The sequence below is a fragment of the Nipponia nippon genome, unplaced genomic scaffold, assembly GCF_047370975.1.
Source record: "Nipponia nippon isolate SJK-2023a ecotype South Korea unplaced genomic scaffold, ASM4737097v1 scaffold_8, whole genome shotgun sequence".
In the NCBI taxonomy this organism is placed as follows: domain Eukaryota; kingdom Metazoa; phylum Chordata; class Aves; order Pelecaniformes; family Threskiornithidae; genus Nipponia; species Nipponia nippon.
In genome coordinates this window covers 47,681,650-47,692,199 of record NW_028262402.1, presented here as the reverse complement: position 1 = coordinate 47,692,199, position 10,550 = coordinate 47,681,650, and the positions used below count along the sequence as shown (strand labels likewise).

The window sequence follows — 10,550 nt, the reverse complement described above, 5'->3', positions numbered from 1 at the left end:
GGCGGGGCGGCGCGGGCAGCGGCAGTGTCGCTCCGGCCGGCGGCAGCGCTCTGCCCGCCGGTGCCACCGCGGCGGGCGGCGGCTACCCCCGCCGGCCTGGGGCCGGGGCCGCGCCCCCCGCCGAGCCCCCGGGCAGAGCCGCCCGCCTCCTCTCCTCTCCTCCACCGCCCCGGCCGCCGCCCGCCCCCGCTGCCCCCTTCTCCGCCCCGGAGCCGGCCGGGCTCCTCCCGCGGGCATGAACGGCTACGGCTCCCCGTACCTCTACATGGGCGGCCCGGTGTCGCAGCCGCCGCGGGCTCCGCTGCAGCGGACGCCCAAGTGCGCCCGGTGCCGCAACCACGGCGTGCTGTCCTGGCTGAAGGGCCACAAGCGCTACTGCCGCTTCAAGGACTGCACCTGCGAGAAGTGCATCCTCATCATCGAGCGGCAGCGGGTGATGGCCGCCCAGGTGGCGCTCCGCCGGCAGCAGGCCAACGAGAGCCTGGAGAGCCTCCTCCCGGACTCCCTGCGCGCCCTCCCGGGGCCGCCGGGCAGCGCCGAGCCCCCCGCCCCGCCGCCGGGGCCGCCGCCCTGCGCCGCGCCGCCGCGGGCCCCCGCCGAGCTGGCCGCCGCCGCCGCCGCCCTGCGCTGGGCCGCCGAGCCGCCCCCCGCGCTCCCGGGGCCGCTCCCCAAGGCAGGTGAGGCCGGGCCGGGCCGGGCCGGGCGCACCGGGGCCGGGGGGGTGCGCGGGGCCCGGGGCGGAGGGGAAGGGAGGGCAGCGCCCGGGCCGGGAGCCCGACGGGCGGGTCTCGGGGGGTGGGTGCCCGGGGGAGGGAAGGCGAGGGCTTTCCCTTCCTCCCGACGGGCGCCGTGGGAGGGGGAAGGAGGGAAAGCCCCGACGCCTTCCTCCGTCCCGGCCAGTTCGCTTTGTCGTTCCTAAAAAGCGAGGAGCGGCACAGCGCCGGCCCCGCTCCTCAGCCGGGCTCGCAGCCGCCGAGACCAGCGGGCGACTGGGAAACGCCGCCGCTGCCAACCGGCTCCCCGACGTGCCGCTTCTGGGCTCGTCCCCCCAGGCCGGCCGGCGGCCGCTGCCCGGCTTTCCGCACCCAGGGCACCGGGCTGCGGGACCTCCTCCAGCACAAAACCCCCGCGGGCAGCCTCGGGGAAAAAGCGGCGCCGGGAGCCGGAGGGCTTCTGCGGAGCACGGAGGGGCCGGGGGGGCGGCAGGGGATGAACGGGGCGAGCCGGTTGTTTCGGCTTCCCTCCCGCGCTGGCCTGTCCCGCCGGGCCGCGCCCGGGGCGGCTTTCGGCGGGTCGGGGATGCTGACTCCCGCAGCCGGCCCCTTGTGAGTGCGACCTACCGGTAACACACATTTTTGGACGCAAAAGTCACGCTCCGGAGCCGCCGTCCCCTTCCCCGCCCGGCAGCCCGCTCGGGGGACAAGCGGCGACTGCGACGAAATTTTACCGGGTACCGGGGAATGGCAAACCCTGGGGGCTCCCGCACGGCTCGGCTCCTTACGGCTCGCTGCCGGGCGGCCGGAGGCCCGCGGGGCGGTTGTGGGGAAGCGGGACCAGCCCCCCTCCCTCCGAGGGCGCGGGCAGGAAGCGGGCCGGCCCCGAAGGCGTCCGCCGGGGCCCCGGCACGGGGCTCTGCTCCCCCAGCTCCGGGGAAGACGCAGCCCCCGTCCCCGAAGTGGCGGCACGGCGGGATCCGTCGGTGTGGCGAGGTTGCCGGTGGCCCGGGACCTGCTTCCCCTTGGTCGGCCCTCGGCACCGCCCGCCCGCCCTCCGTCCCTCCCCGGCCCCCGCATCCCCGCCCGACTCCGCCGGCCGTTCCCAGGGCCGGGGCTTCGGGGTCCCGCCGCCCCCCACGTTTCCGCCTGGCCGCAGCCTCTCGGCGGCGCGGAGCCGGGGCAGGGACCGCGGGGAGGGTGGGGGAAAGACCGGGGGGGGGGGGTAAGGAAAAAAAGCCGCCTTGGCTCGTTCCAGAAAGTGAAACAAATAAACTTCGCCAGCAGGATATAAATCTGGCGGATAGGAACGGTATTGACTTGCACGCCCAACTTTTCTTCCCCCTGATATATGAACTTCCCAGTTTAAAAGATTACAGTAATCACGGGAGGACAGTGTAAATCGAATCTGATAGCAATAACTTTTGGGGAAGGTCAGGCTCAAGTGAAATGTTACCAAGCAACAGGCATTTTGTTTGCAAAATACAATCAAAGTGTATTGATGAGAAATTCTTCCTTGCCAGCCAGTCAGCACTTTCTGCTAACAGCTTTACCGGGGGGAGAAATAACGGAGGAGATCTCCATAAATCAATACCCGCGGCGCGGCGCCGGCCCCGGCCCCCGCCCGCCGTGCGGCCGGTTTGGGGGGGTCCGGGCACCCCTGCCCCGGGGCCGGGGGTGCCGGGGAGCAGCCCCGGCTGCACCGGCTCACCCGCCCCGGCCCAGCTTACAGAAGGTTGGTTTGGTTTTGGTTTGGTTTGGTTTTTTTTTTCTTTTTTTTTCCCCGCTTTTGTGAACGCGGGAATGCGTGAGAGCAAAGCGGGAAATGATCTCCTCGGGGGGGTCCTTCTGTCACCTGCCGCCGGACACTCTTTAACCAGATAACCTCTTTATTTCCAGCCATCCTGCGTGTTCTGAACGGCAGGGCTTTCTCTTCCCTCTCTCCCTGCTACCTGTATTAAAACTGCGGTCAGAATACAGTATGTAATTCTTTGCTCCCCCAGCCTGCCCCGTTTCTTACCCCCCAGGACACTAATCTCCCGGAAGGTTTTTTTTTTTCAGTACGGAGGAGGTATTTCCCGATGTACGGTAGAATCAGATCCGTTTATTTTTGTTCCTGACAGAATTGGTCATTTCGGCGGGACAGTTGCAAAGTTCTGTTCTGTGCAAATAAGGCACCTAGAAACTACTACCCCTATTGCACCTGCCTGTGCTAACCCGGATTAATTCCTCCTCCTGATGCTGTGCTCATCAACTTTTGTCTCCCACATGAGCGCGTGTTACATTTCTCTGTCTTAGTAATAGTTATCAAGGCTTGTAGACAATTCAGATAACGCTATATCGAGTTTTCTGTCAATTTCAGAGCCAGCTTTTTAAATGCAGCACAGCAGACTCTGTGTTAGTTTGGGAACAGTGACTAGTCTCTTACAAAGTACCTTAGACCTTTGAAGATAGGGAAGAAAGTCTGGAGTGAAGGTAATAAAAAAAAAAAACAAAAACAAACCATAAAAAACAAACAAGCAGCAAAACAAAAAAAAACCCAACCCAACCCAACCAACCAACCAAAAAAAAAATCCACAAAACCCCGCGTAAGTTTTACACAACCTTAGCTTTATGTGGCTTTGTGCTAGCTCTGGTATCAGTCCATTCTAATAATAGAAATAGGGAAAATAGCAGATGTTTTGGGGATCCAAGAAAATCTGTGTTGCAGAAAGAGCTGTCCTAACAATTAAAGTGCAAGCTGTTTTAACAGAGAGTCAGCAGTGGGAATATCAAGGAAGCCAATTTGGTTCCAAAGTATTAGACCAAATTTTCCAGACAAGTTATTAACTTGAGGAGAGCAGCTTCTCTCTCTCACCCGTTTTACTTTTATTTGACCCCTTTACAATATTTGCCTCACGATGCTTAGTGTGTAAATTGGCAAGGAAAAATTGGGGTATACATTGCTCCCAATTCGTAGCAGCTTTATTTATTAATGTAGATTTTACCGTGAATGTATGCATGCTTCTCCCACTGTGCTGTGTTTCATGGGTATCTGTATTTGCACTGCATCTCTGTAGATCTGGGTATGTGTCTCTCTCTGCGTGCGTATTATTCGATAAACACTACCCATCATTTATATTGATAAGAAAACAATTTCCCTAGTTTCCTCAGGGCTGGCAAAGTGAATACTCGAATGCAGGCAATTTGAAATAGAAGGTATAGAAAACAAACAAACAAACCAACAAACAAAAAACAAACTCAAAACCCACAAACATAAAAAATGTCTGAGGACGAGGTTTCTTTCTTAAAGCCTAGAACATCCTCATGGCAAGCTTACGACTGGCGCAAAAAATACCTTTGGCTAAGAGCAGCGGGATGCATGTTCTGAACACAAAATTAATATTTTTGTACCTGAAAATGTAGATACTTGGAATTAACACACGCACGCAATATTCCTACGGTTCCGTGCCCACACAAGGACATTTATAATGTGCCTTCCCAGACCTTTGTTTGTTTAACGATTGCTGCTCCGTGTCGACAGCCCCGACGCCGGGCGTTCCCCGGAGAGGCGGGGGCAGCCCCGGCGCACCCCCCCCGCCCGGCCCGCCCCGGGAACTGGCGCTCAGACCGGGAAAAAGCACGGGCAAAACACGACCTGCCAGGCGGGAGACCCTCGGGAACCCGCCCGGAGAGCCGGCGGGGACCCTCCGCCCCGCCTGAAGCGCCGGCCCGGGGCACCCACCCGGCGTGGTGAGCCCGGGCACGCCGAGAACAACCGCCGGACACCGGCGGCGAGAAATGCTCTCAAAAAGGCAGAGGGGAAAAAAAAAAAATAGAATAGCATCTTAATAGCAGCATTCGATTTAAATCACCAGCATCTCATTTTACGGGTCTGACCCGGTGAGTCTAACAGTCCGGTGAGTTGCGCCGCTCTGATCTGCGCTGTATGAGGAGAATGTACCTGTGCAAGGCGAAGGGTTGGGATCTGTGCAGCCTACCCATGACAAAGATAGAAACTTCAGTGGGATGAGTTTTCAGAATTTGAAGAAAATTTTTATCCGAGCCTCATGAGGATGCTTTTAAAGATACCGAAAACTTAGCAAAGCTGAAATATCTTGAAAATAATCATTATGCAGGATCAGGGTGTGTATTAGGGGGATCTAATCTTATTCTATTCCTTTTTTTAGCATATATTTGCTCCCCAGTGATGCTTGTTGTCAGCCTGTAAAGATCCACTGGAAAAGCGCAGTAGTTCTGAAATATGACTGCCTGCATGCAGTCCATTTGGTAGTATTGGGTGCCACAGTGCAATCTACTTACGTGGAAATTAGGACCATCGTCTCCCTCAAATGCCTCTCTGTCTCTGGCAAGACAGGGACAGAGGTAACTAGCTGTCCTCAGGCTGCCCGGTAAGCCTTCGATTTACAAATTGCCCATTCACTCAGATGTGAATTATTCTTAACATCCTGTCCTTTGTAATAAACGCATCATTATGAACGTGTGAAGGGATTAGGAGGGGAAGGTAGCATGAGGCTCACGGTTTTTTCAAATAATGGATGAGCTATGCCGAGGTCATACCACCTCCTCAAAAGGATACACGGGTCCAGTTTGCTACCAACGAACGTTTCCTGCACTCCCCTTTGGCTGCTAAGGCAAGGCTGATGCACTGGGTGTATAAAGAAGAGCATACATACATTGCCTTCTCTGTGATACACCTACATGAAGGGTGATTGCTTCTCTGCTTGCACAGACAACAGAGCATAACCAAGGTAAAAATGAATACCCAAAACAGGTTATCCTGCTAAAAGAGAAGGGCGAGATCTTCAGAAGTGTATCCGTATTGCTCAGCTCCACTCCCATGCTCACCTTCTGCAGCCCAAACTAGCAGCACCCCACAGCTTTGTAGGATGGCCCGTCGTTTCTGCCTGGCACAGCCATCCTCATGAGGAGAACCTCCCTTTGCCACGCTGACTCTCAGGCTGTGCTCTGCCAGGATCTCACATTTATTTTACAGCTCCTGTTCTGGCAAGCATAGTGGCTTCTCGCTCAGCGCAAGCTTGCTCAGACCCCGACTCCGTTCTTAAGGTGGGTAAATTGCACAAATAGAGTTTGTCTCAAGCTGATCTGTTCAAACTTAGCCTGCTGCATGCGGAAATGCCCTGCCTGTGCCTGGGGTGAGAAGGAGGCAGGACTGTCTATGGTGAGCAGTGAGGCTCAGGCGCTTGCACGCCTTTAATTTCTTCCATCTCGATTGGGCAGAGGTGGTCATCGGCACATTTTGGGAGCCTTTGCTTGCTTGTTACAGCTTCTTTGTCTCGTTGGTCTGATCACCAGTGGCTTAGAAAACCAAGCAAATACTTGTATTGGTTTCTGCAGGTAGTCTTTTACATCTGTATGTGTTCAAAAGCACAGCCCTGCACAGCTGAAGCAGGCTCTGTCAGCTGCAGCTTGGACAACGGCCCGTTTCCCCAGACACTGGCGCTTCCCAGGGAGATCATCATTGTGCTGCATGAGGGAGGCCAGCAGAACAGCATCCTTGGGAAATGACTGTGAAAAATCTCAAGCAAATACATTGCCCCCCTTGTGCATAAACCGTGAAAGCCCTCAACCTTTCTTCTTCTCCTTTCTCACAAGCTGTCTTATTTCAAAGGTTTCCATACTCTGGCCAGATGTTACCAAAGTGACCAGAGACTTGGGGTATCCCCATTTTCGAGTGTCCATCTGGAAACAGCATGGTCAAGGGGCTTGTTTTCAGCCCTGTACTCAGCTTTTGCCCTTCTTAGTTTAGCACACAAAAAGCAAGGTACCTGGAACAAGTGCTGAGAGAGTTTGTGGAGCCTCCATCCTTGGAATCATTTAAAGCCCAGCTGAGCAGGGATACGAGCAACCTGCTCTGTATTTTAGGTTACTCCTGCTTTGAACAGCAGATTGGATCAGATGCCTTCCAGAGGTCCTCTCCAAACCAAATTTTTCTGGACTCTGTGCTCTAATGGGCCAAGGCATCAGCTGTACTCCAGGGTTTGGAGGAAAAGCCTCTGATTCTTGCTAGGGAAGGAACCAGTATCTGCAGAGCCAGAACTGGAATACACTGATTTATCTGAAGACTTCTTTAACCTTCAGCCAGTAGTCATGATGGAGGGGTTCCACCAATGCTGTTAGACATGCAGAGGGAATTTTGGTCTCCCACGTGCCCCCTGGATATCTTCAGCTCGTAGTCAGTGAGGTGGTGCTAGTGAGGAATTACGATGTGAAAGTGCTGAAGTTCCTCTGAGAACGCTTGCACTTGGGTGGTGTGTTGCTGCCTTGTAATCAGTGGGAGAGGATTGATATAGCATATTTGATGCAGCAGAAAAATGACCACTGCTGCTTTTCTTGTACATGGGAGAATGAGACACGTATCTATAAGGCAGCGTAAAATGCCTGGACCAGGTCACATTACTCTTTTGCAGTTTTGTTCTCATGAGATGTTGCAAATAGACTTTAATTTTAGCAGGATCTCTGTGAAAAGTGCTTTCTTTTCCCCTTAGGATCCTGCTCTGTTCACTTTAAGAAGACTGTGTCCTCAAATGTCTGCAAAACCTTTTGGCCTCAGTTTTTCGTTAACTTCTCTGCCTTCTCTTTGCAGACATGAATGAGGAGCGGTTGGGTGATACCAGTGGAGCAGACAATGCCGAGACCTACAGTGACAAAGACACAGACCAAAGGAGCTCCCCAGACATGACTAAAGCAAAAAGTTGCTTCACCCCCGAAAGCCCTGAAATTGTTTCAGTGGATGAGGTTGGTTATGCAGTTCAGAAGAACGGTGGGAGCACAGAGAGCCATCCAGACAGCCCCAAGTACCACCCAGAGCAGAACCACCTCCTGATAGAAGGTCCTTCTGGGACAGTTTCTTTACCTTTCAGTTTGAAAGCCAACAGACCTCCACTTGAAGTCTTGAAAAAGATCTTTCCTAACCAAAAGCCAACTGTGCTGGAGTTGATCCTGAAGGGGTGCGGCGGTGATCTGGTGAGTGCTGTAGAGGTTCTCCTGTCCAGTCGGTCTTCAGTGGCCAGTGGGGAGAGAACTTCTGCAGAATCTGATGGTCTTGTTTTGCCTTCCAATGGGCACATTTTTGAACACACGTTGAGTTCCTACCCTATTTCCTCTTCCAAGTGGTCTGTGGGCTCAGCATTTAGGGTTCCCGACACGCTGAGGTTCTCTGCCGATTCCAGTAATGTCATGCCAAATCCTCTGGCCGTACCTTTGCAGCACCCTTTCCCTCAGCCACCACGCTACCCGCTGATGTTGAGGAACACTTTGGCAAGAAACCAGTCCAGCCCGTTCCTGCCCAACGACGTCACCCTGTGGAACACCATGACACTGCAGCAGCAGTACCAGCTGCGGTCCCAGTACGTCAGTCCTTTCTCTAGCAACTCGGCCAGCGTTTTCCGAAGCTCGCCTGTCCTTCCTTCCCGCTCCTCAGAAGATCCTAGGATCTCAATCCCTGATGACGGGTGTCCTATTGTGTCTAAGCAACCGATTTACACAGAAGACGAGTATGATGAAAGGTCTGATTCTGCAGACTCAAGAATACTCAACACATCTTCTTAGACTGACATTTGATACATGATAGCTAAGTGATACTTGCAGTGCAGCTGAACTACTGGGCCCTGAGAGGAGGGACACGTACTCTACAAAACCCTTGCAATTGTATTAAGAAGTGACTTTGCTTGGTATTGTACTATAGCAATAAAGACATAACTTATTTAATTTCTTGCACTTCACTGGATAATGCCAAATAGCAATACTCTGGCTTTAGTGCTGAGTGTGTGTTACAAAGGAAGACTTTACGGCTATCAGTTATGGGACTCTGGAAGACTCATAATGGAAACAGAAGCCCAAGGTCTACTTTGTTCCTTAACTCAGAAAAATGGGGATGTTAAACTAGAATACTTGAATGCTGTTTTATAAGAGAGAACTCCTCAGGACATAAGAAATCAAACAAACATAGTTCAATTGCAAATGGACTAAAACAAGGACCTTAATCTTGTGCCAGTGATCATCCTTGCAGTGAAAGAAAAGGCAGAAGAAAGAAATATGCACATGAAACTAGCATGAGCTGCTGCTGTGCTGTTGGAACTTGGACACTTTTCAGAGAAATAATATTAAGAGTTATTCTTTTCCCATGTCTAGGTCGAAACGTGTAATGTCAGTGTAAAACCAATTACAGCTGTGAATTGCATGAAGTGTATTGTGAAATGAACACAAGATTAAACATTGTCAGGTTAATGTAGCATGCTAAGGACTCTAGAAAAATAAACTAAGATGATGATCTTGGTTTATGTCATTTATACTGGGCAAATAACATTTCTGAAGATAGAGAGCTGATTAATCCTCAGCCAGGGTTAAAATGTCCAGCTCCAGCAACTGCAGTCAAGGGAAGCCTCTTTTTGCAAGTCCAGGTTCTGCTTCCCTGCGTTGTACCTCGCAGCTGAGATTAGGCAAATGTTGTTGTCAGGGAAGCTGAGGTCTCTTGAGTATGTACTGCAGACACTTCCAAGCTCAGCTGAGTAAAGCGGAGCTTGCTACAGTCACAGCATGCAGAAAAAAAGGCTCTCCCGATGCTTCAGAGGCGTCTTTTTTTCCTATACCGTAGAAGTAGAAAAAAGGAGATAGGATGTAATAGCAGGCATTTCTTTAAAATAATGTTTAGCCAAATGGCAACTTCCCTAAATCTAGAAAAGTAATGTTTGAACAATTTATTGCATGTTTGCATGCATTGATTACACTGCATATCTTACGTGTGTCAGCGTAACATTAGAAATTGCTTCTGATGAGGAATGCCGCTAAATTAATTGTCCACTTACAAGTTTGTTAAGGTTTTAGTGCCATTTTTTCAACTGTTTGCAAGTGACCGCATCTGCTTGACAGCTGGCTTTTCCAGAACAGACCTCTGAATGCAGATGAAATGGCTGTCAAGCCTGTCAGGTGTATGGATTAGTCCCACACCTCAAAAACAATTCAGGCTGCCCTGAAGTTGGACTCTAAAGCAGATGGGCTTTAAAAATGTAATATATATCAGGCGTGTTATCTGGTGTCATTGCTGATACGAATGCCTGTGTTCTCATTTGGCATTTTGTAAGGTTTGTGCACCCAGTGAATCTTGCATTTTATAAGTCGACTGAACATGCACAAAAAGGAGGATAAAATAAATGATTATTTTATTTTCCTTAGGGGATAAATAAACAGAAAGGTACTTTTTCTTGCATAATTTTCCAACCTGTTCAGAAAAGCAATTTGTTGATAATGCTACAGAGCAAAGACATAAAGGCAGGGGGAGGGAGGAAAGAAAATAAGTAGCTTCCCTTACAGAAGTGTAAATGTGAAAACATCTGGAAGTTTCATAAATGCAGAATTACAGTTTTGTACTGACAGATTTGCCTGTACTCACATGGCACTTGTAAACAAATTCATCTTCCAGCCACTCCAGAGAGAAAAGTCATAAGCAAAATAAGCTTGATCTTGCAAACAGAAAGAGATGAGGTAGTGAAATGCTGTGCTCCAACATCATGGAGAAATTAAGTGTCAAAGTCTAGATAAGAGCAGAAAGGTCCAGGAGCTCTGGTTTTGAGCTCATGCACCAAGCAGATTTCACTTCTCCAGCAGAAACCTTTTTGTATAGGCATCCCTGTACATTGAATGAAATCTTTTTTTTTTTTTTTTTTTTTTTTTTGCTACAGAGGGCTAATCATCTCCAGCAGAAAGACCAGATAGTGGCACCTGCGACAGCTCATAGTGACCTTACACACTGTGGGTTTTCATGCCTGTGGGTTTTCAGAGAACAGAGTTTTGGCATCTTGGAATTCGGACACATCT

At 51.5% G+C, this 10,550-nt stretch overlaps 1 protein-coding gene across 1 annotated transcript; it reads left to right on the top strand.

The window, feature by feature from the left end:
• The first annotated feature begins 235 nt into the window (after positions 1-235).
• DMRT3 (doublesex and mab-3 related transcription factor 3) lies at positions 236-8,285 on the top strand. The gene is made up of 2 exons (XM_087742491.1): positions 236-677; positions 7,321-8,285. Exons 1-2 carry the CDS (start codon positions 236-238, stop codon positions 8,283-8,285), a joined length of 1,407 nt encoding a protein of 468 aa, XP_087598617.1.
• Positions 8,286-10,550: the final 2,265 nt, after the last annotated feature.